We start from the raw sequence: 24,505 nt of genomic DNA on the forward strand, positions 1-24,505 counted from the left end.
GGGACGTGCTGCGGGAGGGTGTCTGGCCCCCAAAAGAGCATCCTGTAAAACAGGGCCTGATCCTGCGGTGTGCCAGGCACCCATGGACACCTCACAGGGAGGCACCCAGTGGCTGTTGGCCCCCACACAACTGCCCCCAACCCTACAGGATGTGGCCCTCATTACTGTGCTTAAATACCACTGTTACTCAGGGGGACCCCACGACCAAATTGTCACCTGCCCTGTCACCCAGGGGCTTGTGCCTCAGTTTCCCCACCTGAGACCTGCCTGTGGGTACCCTTGAAACCCATAGGGTCTTTCCACGCCCAGAAGCCCCAAGCCCTGCGCCCTTGGGCTCTGGCCGGATCCTTCCAGGTGTCCGTCCTTAGCGGGCACCATTGCAGAATGGGTTTTGATGCAAGCCCCGTGTGCCAGATTCACGCCATGGTGTAACCGTGCCGCCCCCTCCAGGACTCCCCACAGCTGGGGTGTCCCACGCACCCCTATTTTTGTTGGGGTGTCCACACGGAGCATTAACCCTCTCCTTTAGGGGTGGTGAGAATAAGGTGGGAAAGGCCGCACGGGGAGAGCGGCAACACCGAGCAGGCCTGAGGCCCCGCGGCCACGCGAGGAAGGGCTGAGGGCCGGCGGGCCGAGAGGCCTGGCAGCGGCGCCGCTGGTGTAGTGGTATCATGCAAGATTCCCATTCTTGCGACCCGGGTTCGATTCCCGGGCGGCGCAAAACTCTTCCTTTTTTTTTTTTTAACTCACCCCACCGGTGAGAGGCTCCACCCGCGGCGCGTGGGGGCGGTCCCTGTGGGGGCGGCTGGGACTTGTAGTCCCCCCCCCACCGCGGCCACCGCCCCCCTCCAGCCATGCAAGCGCCGACGGCGGCGGAGCGCAACAAGGGCCCGATCCTGGCGGTGCTGCGGGAGTACGTGGGTTCCGGCGCCCACGCGGGACCCGGCGTCCTGCAGGTGCTGGAGGTAGGGGCGGGCGCGGGGCTGCACGCCGTGCACTTTGCCCAGGCTCTGCCGCAGACCCGCTGGCAGCCGTCAGACATCGACCCCCAGGCTCTGCGCAGGTGACCGGGGCACAGGGGGTGGGGGGGGTCCCCGGGGAGCACGGGGTGCAGGTCACTGGGGAGGAGGGGGTGGGGAGGGCCCTGGGGAGCATGGGGTCAGGGGTCCCTTGGGAGCACAGCCACCAGCCCCTTCCCTTCCTGACACAACCACGGCTGCAGTGCTTGGCCTCCCCAGCTCAGTGCTGTGTTTTATTCCAGGAAAGACCCAATATCCAAGTCTCAGCCTGGCTCCCCAGCTGGTCGTGCTTTTTTTTTCCAGGACAAACCCCATACTGATGTCTTGGACAGCCCAGGCTCCCGAGCTTCAGCTTGGTGCTTTATTTTTTCCAGCAAAGACTCAATATTCAACTCACATGACCCAGGTTCCCCAAGTTGATGCTTTATTTTTTCTAGGAAAGATGCAATACCCAACTCCCAAACAGCCCAGCCTAGTGCTTCTTTCCCAGAAAAGCCCCAATATTCAGCTTTCCACCAGCCCACCCCACCACGGAGCGATTCCTGTCTGCAAAGCGCCCAACCACGCATTGCTGAGCGGCAGCGGTCGCCCTCCCGATTCCTACGCACGGCCACAAAGCTCTGCGGTGGTGCTGGGCCCGATGCCCAGCTCACCAGGACGCCAGCAGTGGCTGCCACCTATGTGGTGGGCAGCTTGCACCCCGCTCCTGGTATCGTGCTGCCCCGGTGAACTGCGTCAGGCTGTGTTTATTTGCTCTGCGTCAGCATACCCGGGTCCGGCCGCAGCCAAATGCCTGTTCCAGGCATTGCAGTGCCGGGTTGGAAGGGCTCGGTTTCCATTCAGGAAACAAAAATAAAACCCAGCTCTGCAGCACGGGGAGGAATTCCCCCATGAAAAAAATAAACCCAGTGGGGAAGTGCTGAAATTGGCGCCTGTCCAGGGTGGGGTGAAGCCAGTGTCCTTCCCACCCATCACCTCTCTGGCAGCGGCACCCAGCACTCGCTGCTGTGGTTAAAAATAACCTCAAAGCTGGGGCTGGGAGGATGTGGCTCTCTGCTTCAGCAGCTGAGACCTGGCTGGTAAATGTGCTGAAAAGGGTATAAATCACACCAAAATCACACGGTAGGGGTGCAACAGCACTGGCGGCATGCAGGCAGCCCAGGCGCAGGGGTGCAGGCAGCGCTGCGGGCAGCCCAGGCGAGTGGGTGCGGGGTGGCGTGCAGGCAGCCTGAGCACGTGGGTGCTGGCAGTGCTGCAGGCAGCACGCAGGCAGCCTGGGCATGTGGGTGCAGGCAGCACACGCTGGCTGCCTTGGTGAGCAGCAACGGTGAATTGGGATTATTTTTAGGCGCTGGGGTCTCGCAATCCATGTGCTGCCAGTTGTGTGGCTGCTGCCAGTTCTCCAGTTGCTCTGGCAGCCCCCGCAGACGCCCTGTCATCCTTTGGTTCATTGCAAAGCTCAGCAGTACTACACCCCCTCACCCTGTGCAGAGCACCCCCCTCGGTGGGCTGTGTTACAAGCACAACCTTATTATTAGACATCAGAGACTCCACTTGGGAAATGCTGCCGGCAGCCAGGGCAGGCACGTTTCAGGTCTGCCTGCAGTGGGTGCTGGTGGGGGCTGATGTGCAGGCAGGCAGGCAATGCCCTGGCTGGGGTTGACGTGGGGTTTGGTCCCACAGCATCACTGCCTACACAGAGGCCATGCAGGTGCCCAATGTGCTGCCCCCCATCCTGCTGGATGTCTCGCAGGGCTGGGAGACGTGGGGGGGCACCCAACCCGCTACCCTCGACCTCCTCGTCAGCATCAACATGATGCACATTGCGGAGCTGCGGTGCACTGAGGTGAGCAGGGCAGAGTTGGAGCCACGCCAGCCCTTGCCAGGTCCCTGTCCCCTGGTTTGGGGGTCCCAGGGCGGAGGATGGGGCTCCTGGGGGGGGTCCCCAGCCCCCTGACCTGGTCCCCACCTCTTTCTTTCCCCAGGGCCTGTTCAAGGGTGCTGGGGTGCTGCTGAAGCCCAGAGGCGTGCTCTTCACCTACGGGGTGGGTGCTGACTACCCATCTCAGTGCAGGAGCATCCTGCTGGTCATGGGTGTCCCTGGGGGTGCTGGGGTGGGGGGGCAGATGGGAGGGAAGCTCCGGACATGCTTGGGGGGCGCTGGGGAAGGCAGGGCTCTTGGCTTTGGGGTGGTCTCAGCCTTTCAGGGCACGTGCTGAACCCTGGGTGGGGCTGCTTTGGCCGCTTGCCCCGAGGACGGGAGGGATCCTGTCCTCGCGTCATCCAGGACAGGGTCTGGGGTCCCATGGTGGGGGTTGGTGGGACCCACAGTAGGTGACGGGACCCGTGGTCCTTCTTGGGGGCCATGTCCCTTCTCACTTGGCTCTGTGCGTCGTGGGGACAGCAACCCGTGGGCTGGGGGCGGGACTCGGGGAGATACAGGATGGCTCATGTCGGCAGCTCCGGCTTCGTGTCCCAGCAGCCCTACGCCGTGGACGGCCAGATCAGCCCCCAGAGCAACGTGGACTTTGACCGCAGCCTGAGGCAGAGGTAGGAGGGGGAGCTAGGGGGCCCAGGGCTGCTGGTGGCCAGTCCTGCCCATGCTGCCTGTCCTGCCTGCAGCCACAGGGAGCTCCCTCCCAGCATGGTCCTTCAAGACATGACCTAAAGTGGCAGCTGGGGGAGCCCCCCCACCCCACCCTGGGCACCCTGGGAGATGGGGATGCTTTGGAGAGCGCAGGGGTAAGATGTCCATCTGTCTGACCCACACCTCCCTCCCTGGCAGGAATCCCGCCTGGGGCCTTCGGGACACAGCACTGCTACAGCAGCTGGCTGAGGCCAACGGGCTGCGCCTGGAGAGAATGGTAGGTGCTGGGGTCTGTGGAGAGGGACAGACCCCACACTGGTGGGGAACCCTGTGACCCCAGCAATGTGCTTCCAGGTGGACATGCCAGCCAACAACAAGAGCCTCATCTTCCGCAAGCAGTAACCTGGTGTGATGGCACCTCCTAGCATCTCCCGGCACCTCCTCGGCAGGGCCACCCCCCCACATTGATGCCTCCTCAAGGGGTGATGCCATCATGCAGTGGTGACAGCTGGGGCAGAGGATGGCAGCTCCAGGATGGTGCCTCCCTTGCCCCAGCCTGGGCTGGGCTTGGCTGATGGGCTGGAGGAGGTGGGGTATCCATCTCCCCCAGCCCCTTTGGGGCTCCCTTTGCAATGGGGTACCCCAGCCTGGCCCAGAGAGGCTGCTCTAACTCACATGGGGGGCATAGGCATGGCGGTGCAGGGCACAGCACCCTGGGTGTGGGGAGACCTCTCGCTTGGTGCCAGTTTCCTTGGAGGATGCCATGCCAGTGGTGGGGGGACCCATCCCTTTTTCCCTACCCCAGAGACCCCTATCTCTCCCACCAATAAACTCTGGGGCTTTGCTCCATCCCCAGCAGCTCCCTGATGCTTTCAGCACTGACACTGGGGCGAGCATCCCCAACCCCTCCTACCCCCACCCAGCGCCGATTGAGGGGGGGTCAAATCCTACACTGGGAGCACCTGGAGGTCCTTCACTGGGAGCACCTGGGGGTGCTGCACTGGGAGCACCTGGGAATGCTACACTGGGAGCACCTGGGAGTGCTACACTGGGCCCGGAGGCTTTGGTGTAGCGGGAAAGTTGTGGGGCTTTTTTTGGGGGGGGAGGGGTGGGTCCTGGCAGACCTCCCACCCCTCTGCAACCCAACCACATCCTTTATTGGTTCTGGCTGTGCTGGGAGGGGGAGTGCGGCAGATAAATTACAAGGGAGGTGGGAACTGGGCTGGGGCTCAGCATGGAGGGGTGGGGGCTACATGATGGTGGTAATCCCTAGATACATTGGTGCAGGCCACCCTCCAGTCTGCAGCCCCCAAGGTGGGTCTGTGGTCCCCCCATTGTCAGCATGTCCCGGCTCTCTCCTAGTCCTGGAAGCGGTTCAGGAGGTCGCAGGTTTTCTTCTCCATCAGCTCATAGATCTTCTTGACCCGTTTGTCGTTGGCCGCCCGGACGTAGCTGCTGGGGTCCAGTGTGGCCATGCCATCGTGAACCTCGCCCATGATGATGAGCGGCCCATCCTCCGCCGTCATGTTGGGACAGGGGCAGTTCCAGTCCATGTCAGTCAAGGTCACCTCCAGGTACTTGATGTTGAAGAACTTGAGGCCCATCTTTTCATCCTTGAGGACATCCTCGAGGGCAAAGCGGGCGATGCCGGAGTCCTGGTCCTCTACAATCTCCATCAACCGGCCCACAATGGCAAAGTCGCTACGGCAGAGGCTCAGCACCATCTTGCTCTTCAGGCGGCAAGCCTTGCACTGCAGGTTCTTGGGGAAGGGGCAGACATCCTCGCAGGTCTCCTTGCTCTCAAAGTTGTTGGTGTTGCCCTCACAGCCGCCATAGACAAAGGAGTGGCACTGCTTCAGCAGGTGGTTGTACGCCCAGCGGGGTTCCCAGTTCTGGCAGGGGCCCTGCACCATGGGCAGCAGGCAGGTGGGGCGGGCGCTGCCCAGGCAGGCAGCCCGGCACTCCTCATAGGTCTCAAAATGGTTCCTGTTGGCCCCACAGCCCCCGTAGCGGAAGGTGAGGCAGGAGCCCTGCTTGGCGTCAAAGTGCCAGCGTACCTCCAGGGCCTCACAGCGCCGCCGGTCTGGCTCCTTCAGGCACTCGGCGCTGGGGAAGGGCTGGGGGCTGGCAGCCCGCGGGGTCCCCCCTGGCTCCCGCCTGACCACTGACAGCGGGAAGTCAGCACGGAGCAGCCCGGCAGCATTCCTGGCTGTGCAGGTGTAGATGCCGGCGTCCTCGTGGCGGGCGTTGTAGATGACCAGCTGGCCGATGTTGGTGACCACCACGTTGCCATACATCTGGTCTGGCCGCATGATGAAGTTCTCCTCGCGCTCACTCTGCTTCTCCCAGGTGATGTCCGGCCGTGGGCGCCCGCTGACATCGCAGCGGAAGCTGACGGTGCCGCCGGCAAGCACCGACTGGTGGAAGGGGTTGCTGTAAAGGGCGGGGGGCACCGGCACCTCGGGGCCTGCTCCTGGTGTGGGGCGCGCTGTCGTCTCCTGTGGCACCGGGCTGGTGTCAGGCCAGGTGAAGATGTGCTTGCAGGGGACAGTGGTGAGGCGGGTGCCACGCAGGCACGCCTCGGCGTCCATGTAGCACTTGTTGTAGTAGGTGAGGCCGTCGGAGGCACAGGTGAAGTTGGGCTCCTTCTCGCAGCGGTCCTTGCACTTGCAGACAGGCTGCCCGTCCCAGATGTCGCAGTCGGAGCCCTGCTGTGTGCACACGAAGCTCTCACACGAGGCTGCCGGCGCCAGCGCCAGTGCTGGCAGGCTGCTGTCGGCGAAGCGGGCGGCCACGCAGCTCCGCAGCCCGCACACGTTGGTGCAGCATTTCTCGAAGCCTTCGCAGTCCTGGCCGGGGCGGGGGGTGGGGAGAGGAGATGGGGGGTTGGGACATGGAGGTCACCACTGTGTTGTGGGTGCTGCTGCCACTCCCCACAGGACTTCTGGGTGGGCAGATGTCCCCTGTGCAGCCCTGTGCACCCCCAGTATTGCTGGGCTCTGGGTAAGAGCCAGACCACCCCCAGAATGGCTGTGCTGGCCCTGGCCCACCCTCAGCCCCCCTGGACCCCCCAGCAGGGTTAGGGGGTGCACTGCAGTGATGACGGCCCCTTCTCCCACAGCAGAAAGCATCTCACGCCTCTCAGCTTTAGCTGTCTGAGAGGAGGCTGACCTCATTGTGCAGATGAATTGCGAAGGAGTCGCTCCCCCTGCGTCCAGGCAGCCCTAGCCGGGGCAGAGGTGCTTGTGCCCTGCCTGCTGCTGCAGACCCCAGCGCTGGGGCTCTCTGGGATGGGCAGCCTGGTCCATGGGTGGGCTCCTGACCTCAGGGAAAAGTTGCGGGGGGGGGAGGGGAAGCTGCCCACTGCCTGATGGGGGGGTCCCTGTGCTAGCACACCCATTTGCCTTGTCCCAGTCCCTTGGCTGGGGGGGGGGGCAGGAACATCGTAGGGGTGTGCAGAGGGGGTGTCCTGGCCACAGGACATGGCCCAAGGTGGGACATGGGGGGCTACAAGCAGGGTTTTTTTGCCTGCTGGGGGCCAGGGAGTGGCCCCAGGGCACCCCTTGAGCCTGCCAACAGCAGGGACTCAGGGAGGGGTGAAGTTGCAGCCAGCCTGAGCACGTTGCACCAAAACAACTGAAGCGTCTGCACCACTGGGTGGGGACCTGCACCCCAAAGCATCTCCCTCCGGGACCCTGGGGATGCCCCCCCATCTCCATACACCCCACCCAGCCTCCGCAGCCCCCCCCCACTCACCTGGTCAGCCTGGCACTCCCGCTCGCAGGTGCTCTGCGCATCCACCCACAGGTTGGGGTTCAGCTGGTTGGGGCAGACCCCCAGGTGCTGCATCCCGCCTGGCTGCAGGCTCAGCCCAGCCGCTGCTGCTGCCAGCAAAGGCAAGAGGAGCGCGATGCCCATGGATGCGTGCTGCCGCCCACCCGCTCGCTTGCCCTGGCCTGGGCAGTCGAAATTCCTGCAAGGAGGCATCTGGCCACCCCACACCACTGGCCTGGCTCACTGGTGAGGGCTCGGGATAAATCACATTCAGGATGGAGGGGATGACGGAGAAGGCGAGTGGGCAGGGGGACAAAGAGGAGGAGGAGAGGACCAAACCTCTGCCCTTCAGCACGCCCAGCGCCAGCCAGACCACCGGCGATGCTCCCCGCCACCTCCATCCATTGCCACCGCTCAGCTCTTGGGGCGCCAGGGACACGGTGGTAGCAGCATCCCTTGGTGAGAGGGGCTCAGTCCATCCCGGCTCCCTGCCGGCACGGCGAGCGGGGCGAGTGAGGTGGAAGGGGAGGACGGGAAGGTTGTAATCTGAATCCCCTCCCTTCCCACTGATGTTTCTGGGTGTTTGGAATGGGAAAGGCGCTGACCTCAGCCTCTAACCCCAGCGAGCCCAGCGATCGGCTGGGCAAACATGGGGGGAGATCAAAGGCAGAATGCAGTAAGTCTCCAAAGAGGGAGAGTGAAAGGAGGGGGGGGACGGACACACACCAAAAAAACCGTCCGGCTCACGGAGCTGAATTCCTGCGGGATGAGAGAACAGCCAGAGTCTGTGGTCCACTCGGACAGGGCCATTGGCAGGGAGACACATGGGGCCCACACTGCGGGGCTGCCAGGGACCGGGCTGGTCTAGGAGCCCCTCACCCTGTACTCGCCTCTTGGTGCCCGCTGGCACCACAGGCAAAGGCAGCCCCGCACCCAGGAGCAGGGTGCCAGCACTGCTATGTGTCCGCCCAGCTCATCCCTACTCACCAGCCAGCATCGCACGAGTGCTGTGCTGCCAAGCACGGCACCCTGGCTCGCCTGGCAGGGTGGGTGCCCACCTGGTCCCCCTGAAGGGGCTCACCCAGCCCAGCAACGGCTCCCAGCCCTCCCTCCTTGCTGTTTTACAGCCAGGCTTTTTAAACTGGCGGTATTTTTCTGAGCTGGAAGGCAGCGCCTGGCCGTGCCAGACCCCGGTGGGACGGCTCCGGCACGCTGTGCCTGCGCTTCAATCCCGCCGCTGCCTCCCCGAGCGCACCCCGCAGCCGCCCCTGAGCTGGCAGGAGCCGGCCCCGGCTCCCCGGCCAGATTTCCCTAATCCCCGGTGGAGGGTGGAGACTGACCTGCACCAGGAACATTTAGCGGCATTTTGGGAGTGTTAACTCTTCCGGCACTGGCGAGAGCTGTGACCCGCCCACCTCAGTGCCGAGGTGGAGGTCTGCAGCTCCTGGGAAGCAGCAAACCCATGCGAGGGAGGTTTTCCCGGGGGCGGCAGCTCAGAACCCCCAGCATCCCTTCTGTAGGACTGCAAACTCGAGACAGTGAAGGCGGTGTAAAAACCGGTGGGGAGCCTTTTCTTGACTTTTTTGAGGGGGGAAACCAACCCACCGGCACCCCCGAGGTGTTTTTGCATGTAATGGTACAGCACTCCTCCAGCCTGCAGCTCCTGGGGAAAGCCCTGTTGCACCAGACCAGGCATTTTGGGGGGGGCCCTCAACAGCTGCCACGCTGGCAGAAGCGGGACACAGGTGCCATGCCCCGGCACGCTGACCTCCATCTGGTGCCACTGACACAGTGCCATGACCTGCAACCGCTGCCACTTCCCTACCCAGGCGGCCACCAGGGCTGGCAAATGGCTGTGTTGCCAGCAGCGCCATGCTGGGGCTCCCCGGGGGCCTGGAATCCCAAAGCATGGTGAGGCCTGATAACAGCTTGCCCTGACCACACATGGAGGGCCGGACCATGTCCTGTGGCTGTGCCCTGGGACCCCACTCACCCTGGTTTTGTGGCTAAGCAGCCACCTGTGGGTTCTGGCCAGACCCAGACATGGAGCAGACGTTACGCTGCCCGAGGTCACTCACAGGGAGGCTGATGAAGTGGTCTGCAAACAGGGAATTGCATCAGGATGGCCCAGGGGGACTGTACCCTGCCTGCCCTGGCAGCCTGGAGCCCCCCACACCAACCCAGCTGACCCTGCTCTTTAGCTGCCAAGTGGGCACTGCCTGGGGATCCCCACCCCCAAACCCACATCGCTCCAGCCAGGAGGCAGTGCTGCAGGCTCTCATGGTGCCTCACTCTCCACAGCCTGGGGGCATAGAACCAGTTCGGGGTGTGCTCCAGGGTCCTTCCAAGGATGCTGCTGCAGGAGGGAAGAGAAAACCTGGAGCCCAGATTTCACCCATCCACACGCTGGGTCCATGTGGTCACAGCAACAGTCTGAGAAGACGCTGGTGCTGGAGTTTGGGTCAGCCCCTGCCCTACTGACCCCTCTCTGGAGCCAGGGGATCTGCCCCTGATGGGTGTTTCACATGGGAGCCTGAGATGCTTTGTCCCTGTGTTGGCAAGATCAAAAGTGGTGAGGCTGCGACAAGTGCCCGCCCGGAACCTTTGCCTCGGCAGCATCAGACCAGCCAGAGGGATGCTGGATGCCATGTGGTTGGAAATGCAGCTCCTGAAGACTTGAGAGCCTCACCCATGCCTGGGGACCCCCACCCAGCCTCTTCTAGTGCTCCTTCAGCAGAAGATGAAAGAAAAAGTGACTCTCCCCACCCTGGACCAAGCCCACAATAGATTTTCACCATCGAAAGGCTTGAAGCAGCCATAACTTCAGTCTCTCCCACGCTGTTTGCCTCCACACATCGGAGCACCCACCACACCCCAAAACAGGGATTTTTTTGGGGTTGCTTTCAAAGATCCCAGACACAGATGTGAGTTTTATGGCTCATCTCCTTTCAAGACAAGGGAGCGCAGGAAGTGGCTCAGCACCCCAGCCTGCAGGGAAGGGCACAGCCCTCTGATATAACACCCAGCGCCCAGGGAGGAGGGCTCCTACCCCACCAATGCGCCTTGGGGTGGGGGCATCCTCATTCTCAAGCATCTCAGGTGCAGCCGGATAGAGGTGACCCTTTCTTCACAGTCTGCATGGTACAACCCCACAGGGGATAGCGGGACCAACCCAAGACACCCTCGAATTGGGAAGCTAGGTTCAGATAAATGCACCAAACAAGGAAAGCACTGAACCAACCCAGAGCAACCTGCTCCCTCCTCTTTCTCCAAGGAACAGGGACCTTTAAAGGCCTGCCTAACCTTTCCCCTGACGTTCAGGCTGTGCAGTGTGTTTTCTTGCCCTGCTCTTCCTGAGCAGAGACAGCTGCAGCAAAGGCAGCCCCTGGGGCTCCAGCATAATGGGCTCCGGCTGTCTGTACCCCACCTGAAACCACACACAGCCCTTGTTTCAGCTCTGCTGGTGAGAAGGAACAGACACTTGCAGAACCCCCCTGAAAATGAGAGGAAAAAAAAGTCTCTGTGACTCTTCCCTGACCAGGCTTTCACCTTAGCTCCAGGGTTTTCCAGGCTGCAGACACTATCTCATTTCCCCCCTGCCCCCTCCCAGCCCCAGCAATTACTCCTTAAGCTGTTAAAACAAGCATGGCCAGTCTGGTACGAAGTGGAAAATCTGATCCTAGGGAAGTGAGCAGGCAGGGGAAAAGGGAGGTCAAGGGGAGGTGGTATGGGAGCCAGAGAGAAAAGGATCGGGCAAGGAGAAGCCTCCCTCCACCCCAGGAGAAAACCCCGTTCCTGGGGGCTCCCGGCCCCAGCGACACCCCAATGGTGACACTGGTGCTCTGAGCTCCCTGTGGCATCTTTCCCATTTCAAAGTCACATTCACCCCAGGCTGACTTCCAGCTCATTCCAGCCTGGGGTAGGAGGGGTGAATAGTGCTGTGGCACTTGGTCCTCTCCCCTGGAGGTCACCCGGACCCAAAGAGGCAATTTAAGGCTTCAACTGTACTTGCAAAACCCATGCGGGGATGGAGCACAACTCCACACAAGCTGCTGCAGAGCCTGGCTTCCTACAGCCACCTAGGATATTAAAGGTGTTGCAGGCAACTCTGTTTTTTTAGAGCTCCGCTACCCAAAAATCAGCAACTCTATGTGACTCAGGCTTTTAATAAGAAGAGTTTTAGCTTCTGCATTTGTAGAGAAGGGCAAAAAGAACCCCAGGGCCAGGAATTGTGACTTCAAGACCCCCCAGAAAATGCAGTCCGAGGGCAAGACAACTTATTTTGAGGCTGATCAGGAAGTGGCAATGCACACCTCCACCACAAGCAGTCCCAAATCCCCAGTTTTGGGCAAAACTACCCCCTTTTCCCTTCAACCAAATTGATACAACTTCTCCACCTTTCACTCTGTAGTTCAAACAAACAAAAAAGACTTTAATTTATACAAAACAAACCCATGTATAATCAATTGAACAACACTGACTGTACAAAGGAATTAAAAAAAAGTAAAAAAAAACTTGGGAATGGTACAAGTGTTGGAGAGCAGCTACAGACTAGTGTTGATATCAGATACAAGAACCTTTTTCTTTTAAATTAAACAAAAAAAAAAAAGTTTTTTGCTGAGCAAATGCTCCAGGTAAATCTTTCACCCTCACTCCAGACAGGATCTGTTGAGACCTTACACAGTGAAAAACAAAAAAAATAAATCAACTGCAGGGGAAAAGGCAGGGAGGTGTCACACATGGCAAAGCCAAACCAAGCCAAGGTACATCAAGTTTTTCTAGACATGCAGCAGCTTTGCGATTTCAGGAAGGAAGCCTTCGTCCCTCTTCACTCCGCACACCGGTGCCCGGGAGGAGCCCGGCAAAGGGGCCCCACGGTGCCTGGATGATGTTTTCCAGGAGAAGTCGATTTGCAGTGCCGGGGTGCATCACCTGTTGGCTGTATATCCCCAGGCTGCTGAGCCAGCGATTGTCTTCTGCTGTGTGTTAAGTGATGGGAAACAGGTGCCAGCCATCCCAGACAGGTTCTCGAAATCCCCCAGCCTCTGCGCCACCATGCCGAGCTCGGCTGCGGCTTTGCTCTTGAGCCAAACCACCACTACAAAGGATTCTTCTCCCCCCTCCATCTGCCTGGGGTTTAATTCTCTCCTCACTCATTTGAGCTGGGCAATAAAGCACGCTAGAGCTGAGCCAAGAGACCTACCCCTCTATTGTATTTTGTTCTACAGCATGGGGAGGGGGAAGCTTCCTTCACCTCCCAGGTCGGCTCAGAAGCAAGGGGAAGATGTTCCCCGTGGAGGGATGTGCCCCTGCCTGCTGCCTGAACAAAGCAGGTCCGTCGGCCGTGCAGGAGCTGCTGCGGCTTCATTCTGCCCATGCAATGCAACAAGCTGCTCTGAGGGGGAGAAGAGCAAGCCCAGGCCTTGAGGAGCTGCCAACACCAGGAGGAATATGGCAGCACTGAACCAGCTTGGGCTCCTTGCTGAGGAGAGTGGCCCAGCACAAGGAAAAGCAGTTCACTTTCTACCATGCTACTCACAATCTACACATCCCAGCTGCCTACAAGAATCGGCTGACATAGCTTAGTCCCACTGCCAAGCCCCGCTTAGCTTTTGCAGTAAGGGCTAGGAGTTATTTCTAAGTATCCAGCCATGATCCAGCACAGATCAGCCATGGGATGAAGCCAGAGACACACATGCCCTTGCTTGAGACAAGATCTTCTCCAACAGCACATGCACATCTCAAGCTCTTGCTGTTGAGCCTGCATGTCCCTCCAAAATCCAGGAGCAGTCCTGCAGAGCAAAGCAGTTTGCTTTCCTGATTTCCTGGTGCTGCCACGAAAGCCAAGCACATTTGCCACAATGGGACCTGGGGATCGTTGTTTTCCCACACCAACCTTTCACCTTCCCATTCCCTGCTCCTTCCCTTCATGCTCCAGTGGGAAAAGCTGCTTCTGTCCTTTCCCTACTTTCATCCAGGAGGAGCCACAGCAATGCTAGCTCAGGCAGAATGTCTGTAGAAAAGCAAAGCAAGAAGCAGCCAGGATTCAGGGGCTGTCGCATGGGGTGGTGTCGTGTCAGGGTCCAGAGGGCTGTGTCGTGGATGGAGGGCTCTGGAAGCGACGGCTGAGGCTTTGCAGCAATAAGGGACAAATTCAGCATTTCCCCTCTGCTTTAGGTGCGATGCTTCCACCCTCAGCTCCTCAGTCCCCGATCAGCCACGCATCAGAAGACGCAAAGCGAGCAAGGCATCAGTCTGACCTCAGAGCTGCCTCTTTGTCCTGCCTGCCAAAAACAAACCCCAAGACCCTGGCCTCTCCGCTCTGCCCCTCGGTCCACTTACATCCCACCCTGTCTTCAGCACTGACAAGTTTTAGGGAATGATCAGAATGAAGCAGCTTAGGGTACATTTCACACAAAACATTCTTTCCTTCTGCATATGTAGTATTTTAAAAAAACCCAGCACAAGCCCAGGTGGTGATTGAAAGTCTCTTAAAGCATTTGTGTATTTTCATTGGAAAATCCTCCACTTTTCTCCTTTTGCTGACACTGGGAAAGTTAATCCAGTGCTTGTATTTACATGGCTGCATAAAATTTTCCCTGACTGCTTCTTAAAAAAAACCTTAAAAAACAAGTGATAGATATATATATAATATGTATACTATTTACATAAATAAATGAAGGCAGCAAGCAGACTGCTTCCCTCCCCTTTCCAATTGGCCAACTCTTGCCTTGTTTTCTTTGTTTTTGGCAACAGCAGGTTAACATCCTGGTGAAAACTGTCACTAGTCTCCCATCCCTGTTGCTTTTTTTTCCTACATCCAATGATCACTATTGCACCAACAATCTGTTCAGGAGTCCAAGAGTTAAAGTTGCAGCACAGACTCTCCTTGCCTACTCCCTTAAGCCTCTCAATCTTCCATTAAATCCATTTCTCCATTGAGCCTGGATGAGCTTTTTCCCCTTCCCCCCTCCCCAACCCGGCAGCTGCTGAATTTTCCACCCCAGGCCGAAAGGCAAAGCCCAAAGCATTCTTGGAGGGTCACTTGGCAGAGTTCTCTCCCTGCCAGCGCTACAAGATCCAGCCAGCACCACACTTTCTGTGCGAAACCAAAACGTGAGCACATTCCCAACGCTTGTGCGTGCCATCAGAAAAGCAACCGCGGCCCATCCGAAAGGATCCAGTTGAAAAGGGTTAAGTGTGCAAACAGCTGTACATCGGTGGGTGGGTGTGGATACGTTAGAAGCTCACGGTGTGTCCATCCTGCTAAGAGATCTTGCAGTTGTTGCGTGAGCAGTTCTGTGGGGGGCTCTGGGGCGGACGAATTGATTTGGATCTCTTCAAGCTGTTACCTTTGCTGCTGCTCCCACCCCCACTGCTGGCCAAGGAATACGACCGACCATGCATCATCACCGCGTTCATCCCGTTGGCCATCGAGAAGGATTTCAGGTGACTTTTGATGGTGACAGGCAACGGCAGCTTGTCGATGAGGTGGACTGGGGTACAGGAAACGATGGCTCGGCAGCAGAGGTCCTGTAAGCTGAACACTGGTGGGAGAAGACACCAGACAGTCAAGGGCCAAGAGGTTTCAAGGGCTACCTTGTCCCTGCAACTATTCCCTATATATATGTGCAGTTCCTGCTCCTCTGGGGAGAGAAGCTAATAACGACTGCACAGGAGCCTTGAATAGGCAGCAGATTAGTTGGGACAAAAGCTTGGGAAACTCCAGGTAAGCTCTGCCTTAGAGGTTAGTGCTTTGCAAGACACCAGCTTTGGTGTTGACACAGGCCTTAGACACTGCCACCCCTCTTCTCTGCAGAGTGCCTGGGACAGGCAGTGCCTTGTTCATGTTCCTGCCAGAGACTTGGCTTCTCAGGCCATCATCTGACCTGGCAGCCAGAAGGACATGCCCAGGGAAGGAAGCAACAGGGTAAGGAAGCCCCAGAGCAGGATGGTCTCAGTTGCAGCCTGTGCGGGGAGCAGCAGCCACGGGGCTAGCTCTCTGTGGAGTGCCTGCAGCAATAGAGATCTCACCAAGCCAGAAGGCGGCTCTGCTCTTTCAAGCTTCCCAGTGACCTCTTAGCTCTATGTACATTATGAGCCTGTTTTGGAAAGTCTACTTGGATGGGATTTCCCAGCAAGCGGCCACACGAGGGCACACTTTCACCTCCAGCCTGCTGTGAAAGCCACGCTGCTATTCCCAGTCCTGCCTCTGGAGGAGGTTCAGAAGGGGTCTGTGAATGCAGCCGAGTTCCTACTCCTGCTTGCCCTCCCTGCACAAACCGGAGACAGCAGCATGGCAGCCCTGGCAGATAATCCGGTGACTTGGGCTGGCAAACAGGATTTTCCCTCCCTCATGAGCAGGAGCTGAGGATCCATAGGAACACAGGTCACCCCTGGCGTGCAAATCTGCTGCTCAGACTGTCAGTGGGGCACACGGCTACCTCCAGCCAGGAACGTGGGACTTAAGACTATTTTACTTCAAACGCAACAGGCTGAGATGTAACACAGACTCTGCCTGAAGTTTGCCACACTTCAGCACATGTGCCCGGACATAAGGAAGACCCCAGCCCTCTGCTCTGTGCCAACAGCAGGTATGTGATTTAGTCCCTTTCAGCTCCTTAGGCTCATTCTGCCTCCACATCTCTCCAAAAGAGGAGAGACAGGCTCAGGCAAAGGTAAGGACAGAGGTGCTTACGCTTTGATTCATCCCACACAGCCATTTGACTGAAGTACTTTCAAGTTGGGAACTTAATTGCCCTCAGCCTCATCCAGAATAAGCGGAGAGGTGTAGGATGCCCCAGAGCAATTCAGATCCTAGACATGCTGAACTGTCTTCTGGAGCTGCCCATCCCTCACTGCTGCCTGTCCAATTCCTGGGCTATTTCAGGCTGCCTGCCGGGTTCCTGCACTAGTACAGGCAGCTTATTGTGGCTCAGCTTCAGCCTGTCTGACCCGAGGCATTTCTCCATGTTCGGTGCTTTCAGATCACACAGTTACTAATAAATACACCTCCCACCAATGCAGTGAACCCTATCCCTCTATTTCAGCTCAGACAGCTCTCATGCCTTCCCCACACGGAGCATCTTCCTCACTACTGACCTCTGTTGGGTCTCCAGATCTTCTCCATGCCATGCCGCATGAGGACGATACGGGACAATTCTGTGAAGGACTCTATGACGTTGAAGTTGCACAGTGGGCTGACCTCGAAAAACGTCATGCAGTTCTTCTCTGCATAAGCCCGGGCCTGCTCTGTTGGCACCTGCCGCTTGAAGGCGAGGTGAAGCCTGTTTCCCACCAGGATCCGAGGGACGCCTGGGGCATGCTTTAAAAAAAAAAAAAAAAAAAAAAAGAAAAGAAAGAAGTGGAGAAATCACGGCTTGTCCTTAGTAAGGGCAGCCTACAATGAGATTTCTGCTTAGCTGCAATAACAATGAAGGGCAAAGAAATAGAAACTGCTCTGTGACTGACAGGGACTGCCAAAATCAGTATGACATGGCAACGAAGACTAATTTATCCCTTCTAAGTCCATTTTAGAGGAAACCTTCTCAGAAGACACCTTTCCTATCTTTCTTGGCGATTCCCAAGCCCTTTCCTACTATTCCGGATTTATACAGACATGGAGGGCAGACACTTATCCCCTTGCTTTGCTTATTAGCGGACTGCCACCATTTCCTCTCCATAGCGGAGCCATTCATATCCCCATATCAGATGTGGCACCTCCACAGATTTTTGCTGTAGACTACCACACACGTTCTTCCATTCAACTTACCTCGTCTATTTCCTTTATCCATCGGTCTATCCCATCGAAGGACCAGCGATTAGTGATGTCGTACACCAAGAGAATTCCCTGGTGGAAGAAAATCAGGAGCGATCAGGAAGTTTCATAGCAGGCAAACTGAAAGGGAGACACACCTGAAAGACTATGTCCATATGCAGCAACCAAAAGGCTAAGGGGCAAAGCATTTCTCCGTTGCATTATTTGTGTGCTTGCTAGGGCAAAAACTGAGACAACAGGTTTGTACTAACTTGGTCCCAGAGTGTTAGGGAAGGTTTTACTCCTGTTTGGGCTTGAACATCCCCCAAATAATTTCTAGGGCAGCAATCTCTACAAAGGAAAAGGAACTGCCTTGGTGACTATGCATCCGGAAGAGTGAGGCTGTGCAAAACACACCCTCCTGCTATCAGAAACTCATACAAACTCATAAATCCAAAACACAGCAGTATACCAGCTACTAGGAAGAAAATTAACTCTATCCCATCTGAAACCAGGACAGCCAGAAACACTATTTTCCCCTGGTGCAGAACAGCTGCATTCAGTGGTAGGGTGGTAATAGAACATGACAAAGTTAATAAAGCACACCCATCTTCAGCATGTCTTCCCGCCCCAGAACCTGTCTCAATCTGTTGTCCCGCTGCTGGCAGGGAAGAAGTAGAGTGATGGCAATAAGCAACACAGCATCTCTGGAGGACAGATTTCATGACCAGGATTCATGTCAGGAACAGCAACACCGGCTGCCTTCAGCAATTTGTGATTGCTGCACTGGCAGAGAACAGACAAAGTACAGCGATGCTGGCAAACCCCAGAGGGTCAGATCAAAGGTCCTGCTGAAGGACCTTTTCTCCTGCTTTTTCTTCTGGAAGGAGAGGTACCTACTGCATCCTCAGGCCCACATCCATCTTCCCCAAACACTACCCACATCCATGACTCACTTCCCAGTCACCTCTCAAGGTGCAGCACAATGGTGCTGGCAATGAGGACAGGCAGAATTCCAGACAGGAAAGTTTGTGCCTGCAGCCATGACAACCCAGAACAGCACCTTGGAGGGCCTCTACCCTCACCCCAAGCTTGGCTAGCAGGACTCAGGACCACGACCAGACTGCTTAGCCACCACTCAGGTCCACAGCAACTCTTAACAAGTGAGCTTTTCTTGAATCAAAGTTATTTCTGAGGACAGACACAAGGAAAGTAGGTTATGCATGGCCCTGCAGGCACACAAGTCAACACATCAGGAGCTGCCTCTCAGTACCAGTTGGGCACATACAGCATTTAGAGGATTGTCTTAAGCAGCCGCCTTTCTGCAACTCTCTCGTTATTTTTCTGACTTCTTGTCACTCTTTTCTTTGCAATCAAGGACATTTCAAGTGACAACAGGCACTTCAAGGTTACTTCACAGAATTGCAATTGAAGATGTCCTGAAATGGGAACAACAGAGAAACAGATGATCTTGTGCTGCGAGAGAAGACACCCCAGCTGGGAACACAATGCTGGATGAAAGGTAACCCAGCAGCAGCAAGACTAAGCTAAGGGCAAAACAAACCAGCCCGAGCTAGACTCCAGAATAACAGATCATTTAGCAGCAAGCTCAGCAGAACCAGTCTTCTCTGAATCAGGGGTATCCTAGGAACAGCCGCCCCTACAGCAAGTCTCCAGTGCAAGCAAAAGAGATCTTAAGTTGGCAAAGGAAAATCTTATCTGGCAGCCTAGTTCTCCCTAGGAGATGCCTAGATACAGCAGAGCAAAGGAAGGAGCTGACAAACTGCCTAGCATCTGTCACCCTCACGTACCAGTGGAGCTGCTCCTTTATTCATTGAAATGGAAGATCCACTACACAGATGGGATACACAAACTATACCCAGTCCTCCTGAAACACAGCTTTACAGTATTTGCTGCTGCCAAAGCCCACTGTGAACCAGGGAAGCCTGTACAGAAGCCATGTATGTGATACACCTCAAGTTTATGAAAAAATAATCATCAGCATGAGATCTGGAGCACACAGGAATGATAAACGCCAGGGCATCTCAGCCACAAAGGCACTTGACTCCTTCTAATAGTCATGCCTTGAGCTGGCACTTGAAGTGTTCCCCCCATTTGGAAAAGCAGCCTTTCTCCAAGTATGCTGTGTGTGCCTCTACATTGTTTGCCTTTCTCTCAAAGCTCTCAATAAACAACTCTCACGAAGCTTGCCCAATTTTATTGTTTTTAAAAGTCTTGGTCAGAACAATTCTGGTTCTTGAGCTTTATCCCCAGCCCCACTGCACAGCACTTCCAGCCCAGGCAGTCACTCTGCAGGCGAAGCTTACTACTTCTGTCTTTGCTGGCCCTCCCACATGTATGCCTCTGCATTTGTACCATTTGCAGAAAGGCTCAAATGTATGAAAGAAAAGAAGTGAAGAGGGTACAAAAGGCAAGTCATGCGTGGTGGGTTGGTTTCCATGTTTGATAGCCTGACGTGAAAAGCGAGCCCTTTGGGCTTGCAGTTATTCTGAGGGACCTGATGATAAGTTTTCCTAATTTGCGGAAGTGTGTGTGGACTGGGGAAACAGATGCATCTTCTGTTTCATCCAAGGGAAGTCTAGGGCTCGTGTCTAGAGTCCATAATTTTTTGCAGTGTTATTTCTAGTTCAGTCAAAAAAATTCATACTCAAAAGGAAGTGCAGGTTGCTTTTGTTTTGGAAGAGTGAATCAGTTCACAAAACACATAAAGATACTGCTTTTTGTGAACCCAAATCAAGAAATACCAGGATATGTCACATTTTAAGTGCGTTTTAAAAAAAATGTAATTTCTTTTCATTTTTTGTTGTATCTGTTTTGACTTTGGACTGCCAAGGCTGCACATGTGAATGAATGAGAGTCAGGAAATCACAAAGCAAAAAGTTTGATGACCCCTTCCAAGACAAACTGCCAGCAAGTTAAATAAAGTCTACTTATTTTATTTCTGGATTGACAAGTTCCTTTAGCCAAGAGAAACAGACCCAAGACCTAGTTTGTGAAGACTGCTTCTGCCAGAAATATGCTCTAGGAGGAGAGAGTTTTTAAGCTTGCTGGCAGCTGCAGCCTGGAGCTTCTTTAACTAGGAAAAAGGATAAAGCATCAGCAAAAACACACCCCCAGGTTCTCAGGAGCAGGCTGGAAGGTCAAGACCACGATACCTAAATGCAAGAGACAACAGTCTGCCAGCTTCCCCTCCAAGTCATAACACAGCTCCATGCATACACATTTGGAATTACGATTGTCAAGTAAAGCTTCCCAAAAGGTCAGAAGACACCAAGGCCAAGCTGTCTAATGCCTTGCTTCTCTCTCCATCCTCCCCAGCATGGGTATTAATATTAGCTTTACTATAACTCAGCAGCAGATAGAGGAAGCAGTCTTCAAAGCCTCTGGCCAGCTCATGGTGCTGCTGTTTAACCTCGTACTTGGTCCAAGCAGTGCTGGCATGCTCCAGACACCACGTTTCTAGAGCACACATCCCACATACACTTTGTCATTAGCATTTTCTCCTCTAGAGAGAACAGTACAGAGAGAGGCACACAGACAGGAAGCTGGCTCAATTTCTGCAGACAATTCCGAGTAAGATCTGTTGGTTTTTTTTTTTTTACTTTAAAAAAAGTCTCCTTTGGAATAATGTGCATAGAATTTTAATTTACTCAACTAGACAAATGAACAGTTTCCCATTTGCAGCCCAAATTGGACTTTAAGTGCCTAGATGATTGTCAACACCACATATCTCCATACCTCCCAATTTTTAGTTTCACAATGCACCTTTGTAAGCGTTACGTACCCCAGGTTCCCACAACATGAAGTGAAACCTTCAGATTCTCTGATCAAGGGTATTCTGGAGCCCTCATCAACCCTCTAACAGCCTTCTTTTTCTCCTCAACCTGCCTATAGGGTTCTTTGTGAGGTAGATGACTGGACTCATCCCAGATCTGTCCCGGGTCTTTTCACAACTGATTTTCAAAGTTCATTTCCATTCTCTTTTTGTTCCACGCTACTGGGATTGGCACAACCCTAAGCACACCAGTGACAAATCCCCACATGAGTATGTTGCGTAGTGAACAAGGAACAGAGATCATCTGTATCCAGCAGCACATGTGGACGTTTACTCTGCCAAAACCCAAACTTGTTTTCAGCAGGAGCTTACACAAAGATTTGTCCACGTCGGGGGGGGGGCGGCAAAATCTGCTTGCTGCAGGTTTAGACCAGGCTTATAAGCAATAACCATATAAAGGTGAGAGAGAAGCAGCATGTTTACCCATCAGTGCAAAGCAAACTTCTCCAAAAAGCCTTCTCAGGTACTTCAGGAGCTGGATCCCCAGCCACTCACACAAGCACGGAAGAACACGGCTGGGGAAAGCAAGTGCCCACATGACTGTCAAAGACTTCAGCTCAGTGCAGACAGATAACAGGGCAGCCAGGAAGGCGTCACTCGCTGGTATTCACCAATGGAATAAAGCTGTTGCTGAAGAAGCCTGGAAGCTCCCCCCCCACCAACAAGATTTCTCTGGCTCACAGGATGAAGTAAACCATAAACAAAGATCCAGCACTGACAGCAAACACTTTGTGTCTCCTGTTTGCTCTTTCAGAGCGACATTTGGTCATGGCTTTCCAGCTGGCGCCTCAGACCTTGGCTCATGGGCAATTACATCCTGCTCCCAAAGCACTTCCCAGCAGCATAACATATTGGAGGCGTTATTTATCACTGAGCTTTTGATAGACATTTTGGCAGGCAGGGCAGATTCCTCCAGCAGCTGGACAGCCCCATCAAAATGACCTGAAGCAGGTACGGTATTTGCAGCAACCAAGAAAGACATAAGGTAGAACAGAACCTACATCTCAGTTTTCTGAGCTGCCAAAAAAGCCACCACCTTCCTGCATACTAAGAAGCCCTGAACAGGATAAACAGCAGATACTCGAATGACCTGCCTAAGCAGAACTCAACAATATTCATTATTCTGTTAGGGCTGCAGCTTTGCTGTAAGATGGGAGCATTTTTGAATGTTGATTATGGCTTCCTGTAGATGGCCTGAAACTATTCATGACAGACCTTCTGTATCACAACGTCTGGGAAGAGTTGAAAAGCCACATTTCCAGAAACAGTTTAAATCACTGGAACATGAGAACATCAGGAACAATACTAGCACAGCTTCTTCCTTGCTAGATCAGAAAGCACCACCACAACCCTCTTCCTCCCCTCTGTGATGACCCTTGGAATAGGTTGCATTTGCTTGCAGCAGCCAGGAGAGCCATAGCTGCATGCAACAGTGAAGATCAGCGTGCCAGCTCTGCTGTCAGTATGATTGAGACCTTAAGGCCAAGCACAAAAAGTCAAAGAGTGGAAGTCCAAGAGCAAAATGAAAGATTTGGAAGCATCTTTAAGCATCAGTAAATGTCTTTCACCATATGCTAACTCTGAGACAATTAATATAAAAATCCTTCTGCAACCCAGCAAGCTCCAAACTCCCTGAGTTAGTTCTGCAGGTCACAATGCTACTGGGTTTCCACTCTACCTGCCTCCACCTGGCCCTGCAGTCACCATGACGCAGCCTGCACTCTCCCTGCCCCACCAGTGGCTAGAGGCCAGTGCTCTGCTATCCCAGACACGATTGCTCCTCTTTAGCCCCAAAGAGAGACCCTGAAGTGATGCGGCCAGGATCTGCAGGCCCAAGAGACCCTAAGAGGGAAGGGATGATGAAAGCAGCTGTGATTGGAGAGGAAAAACTCAAGCCTCAGGGAAGCAAGAAGAGAAAAGGAAGGGGTCCCAGGCACACCAGTATACCACAAGCCTCCACCTTGAGGCACAGAGCTCATTGCATCCCTAATGAGAACAGATCAGCTAGGCAGGGTGGGGAAGGAAAGCATGACAGATCTGTGATCCTTGCAGCAAATCCTGAGGCAAACGTGGCTGGTCCGCCGTGGCTGAAAGAAGGGACTGGTCCTCATCTGAAGCCAACTCAAAGACAGTGAAGCTATTTTACTTTAGGTGTTTTCAAGAGGAAGAAGTTCCTGCCGAACATGAAAGCCACATGGCTACATACCCAGGCAAGTGGTGTGGAGTATAAATTTGGGAAGGCATCAGGGTACTCAAGAAGAGTCTTTTCACTGGAGAGGGACTAGCCTGCAGCCCAGACTGAGCAAATCATGAGGTTGTGCTTTGGGAGAAAGGAAAACTCCCAAGAAGGTCTGCACCCTATTTAGAGACTCTTTTTCCACTTTGCAGCCTCTCTAGGGTTTACTTCAGAAGATTCAATTCTTACCACTCCACTTGAGAAATAAAAAGGTGCATGTGGGAAAGTCAGGTGTGAGTCCCTTACTTGAAGGTACTTTTCATACCAAGTATTCTCTTAAGCACTGGCTATTCAGATAGACTCACCCTGTTCTCAGTCACCCCTGTAAGGACTGCCAGGTTGGTGAGGGCAGCCTCCTGCTCTCACAGCCAACCTGTCAAAGTCCTCTTTGGAAACTCATTCTTCAAGCTCCCCTTGTGCTTCTTACAGGAAGCTCAGTTCAGAGTCTCAGCCCTTTACTCAGTGAGAACCTTCTGCTAATTTGCAGTGTGAAGGTGCTCATGGCCAGTTTATACCAAGCTGTTCTTGTACAAATATCACACTGCACTTTAAACAGAGCTTTCCCTACCCTGGCGTCTCTCTTCTCTGCTGTATTTATTCTTACTGAGCTTTTGGCTTGTTAGGTTAAAAAAAAAAAACCCACACACAAAAAAAAGCTGTTTCTCTTGTCTCCAACTGGATGATTTGCATCAGGCTTCCTACAGCAGAAATCTTGAAGTCTGGTGATACTGAGACAGCAGAGAGGAGAGCAGATAGCTAAAGCAAAAGAATTCAGTACAGCCACAGCATTAAATACATCTTGAAGAAATAATAGAACTTGGGAGCATTTTATATCTTTTCCCCTGAGATCACGCTGGGTTAAGTTGTCTTTATGCTAAGGCTATGCCAGAAGTTAGCTTCTGCATACTGAAAATAACCGGAGGTGTTGAAGTCCATTCTTGCAGCTATGCAGGCATTTGTTGTTCAAAACAAACAGTCCTCTTGCTTTGGTTAATCATATACTTTCCTCTTCCACTGAAAGATGTGGCAAGTTATTTAAGAGAGTCAATATCTGTATTCCTGCTAATACAGGAATGTTGCTATATCGCCACATGACAGCTAATCACCTGATGCTGAAACCAATCTAAGTTTTACTCTGAGCCACGTGGAGAAAACTGTACAAGGACTAGCTACCAGCTTTCAAGAGGCACCCACTTTTCACTGTGCTCATCCCAAGAACACTTTCACAGGGCAGCAGAGAGACTTCACTTGGGAACTACCTCTCCTCCTACTGGGC

The 24,505-nt window shown here is 54.5% G+C and overlaps 3 protein-coding genes and 1 non-coding gene across 8 annotated transcripts in view; 2 read left to right on the plus strand and 2 right to left on the minus strand.

Moving 5' to 3' along the window:
• The first annotated feature begins 649 nt into the window (after nucleotides 1-649).
• On the plus strand, nucleotides 650-720 carry TRNAG-CCC (transfer RNA glycine (anticodon CCC)). The gene has a single exon. It is a non-coding gene; the product is annotated as a tRNA-Gly (tRNA).
• Nucleotides 721-814: 94 nt separating this feature from the next.
• On the plus strand, nucleotides 815-4,464 carry METTL26 (methyltransferase like 26). 3 transcript variants are annotated; one of them, XM_075105902.1, is made up of 6 exons: nucleotides 816-1,063; nucleotides 2,703-2,865; nucleotides 3,005-3,064; nucleotides 3,502-3,569; nucleotides 3,805-3,883; nucleotides 3,961-4,464. In XM_075105902.1, the coding sequence occupies exons 1-6, from the start codon at nucleotides 855-857 to the stop codon at nucleotides 4,006-4,008; spliced, it is 627 nt and encodes a 208-aa protein (XP_074962003.1). In that variant the 5' UTR covers nucleotides 816-854; the 3' UTR covers nucleotides 4,009-4,464. The 3 variants fall into 3 exon arrangements, with proteins under 3 accessions (XP_074962004.1, XP_074962005.1, XP_074962003.1); XM_075105903.1 differs by lacking the exon at nucleotides 3,005-3,064 and having other exon boundaries at nucleotides 815-1,063; XM_075105904.1 differs by lacking the exon at nucleotides 3,961-4,464 and having other exon boundaries at nucleotides 815-1,063; nucleotides 3,480-3,569; nucleotides 3,805-3,889.
• A 417-nt stretch (nucleotides 4,465-4,881) lies between these two features.
• On the minus strand, nucleotides 4,882-7,678 carry WFIKKN1 (WAP, follistatin/kazal, immunoglobulin, kunitz and netrin domain containing 1). Of its 3 annotated transcripts, none has more exons than XM_075105900.1 (2): nucleotides 7,363-7,678; nucleotides 4,882-6,314 (listed from the first exon to the last, which is right to left on the minus strand). In XM_075105900.1, exons 1-2 carry the CDS (start codon nucleotides 7,591-7,593, stop codon nucleotides 4,965-4,967), a joined length of 1,581 nt encoding a protein of 526 aa, XP_074962001.1. In that variant the 5' UTR covers nucleotides 7,594-7,678; the 3' UTR covers nucleotides 4,882-4,964. The 3 variants fall into 3 exon arrangements, with proteins under 3 accessions (XP_074962001.1, XP_074962000.1, XP_074961999.1); XM_075105899.1 differs by having other exon boundaries at nucleotides 4,882-6,317; XM_075105898.1 differs by having other exon boundaries at nucleotides 4,882-6,455.
• Nucleotides 7,679-11,786: 4,108 nt separating this feature from the next.
• The window catches only part of RAB40C (RAB40C, member RAS oncogene family), a 37,819-nt gene continuing 25,100 nt past the window's right edge, over nucleotides 11,787-24,505 (minus strand). The window contains exons 5-7 of the mRNA XM_075105901.1: nucleotides 17,153-17,230; nucleotides 16,483-16,705; nucleotides 11,787-14,927 (exon numbers count right to left, since the gene is read on the minus strand). Of these exons, the coding sequence (XP_074962002.1) occupies nucleotides 14,647-14,927; nucleotides 16,483-16,705; nucleotides 17,153-17,230 (582 nt within the window). The 3' untranslated portion in view covers nucleotides 11,787-14,646. The remainder of the gene's footprint in view (nucleotides 14,928-16,482; nucleotides 16,706-17,152; nucleotides 17,231-24,505) is intronic.

The sequence above is a fragment of the Phalacrocorax aristotelis genome, chromosome 10 (assembly GCF_949628215.1).
Source record: "Phalacrocorax aristotelis chromosome 10, bGulAri2.1, whole genome shotgun sequence".
NCBI lineage: Eukaryota > Metazoa > Chordata > Aves > Suliformes > Phalacrocoracidae > Phalacrocorax > Phalacrocorax aristotelis.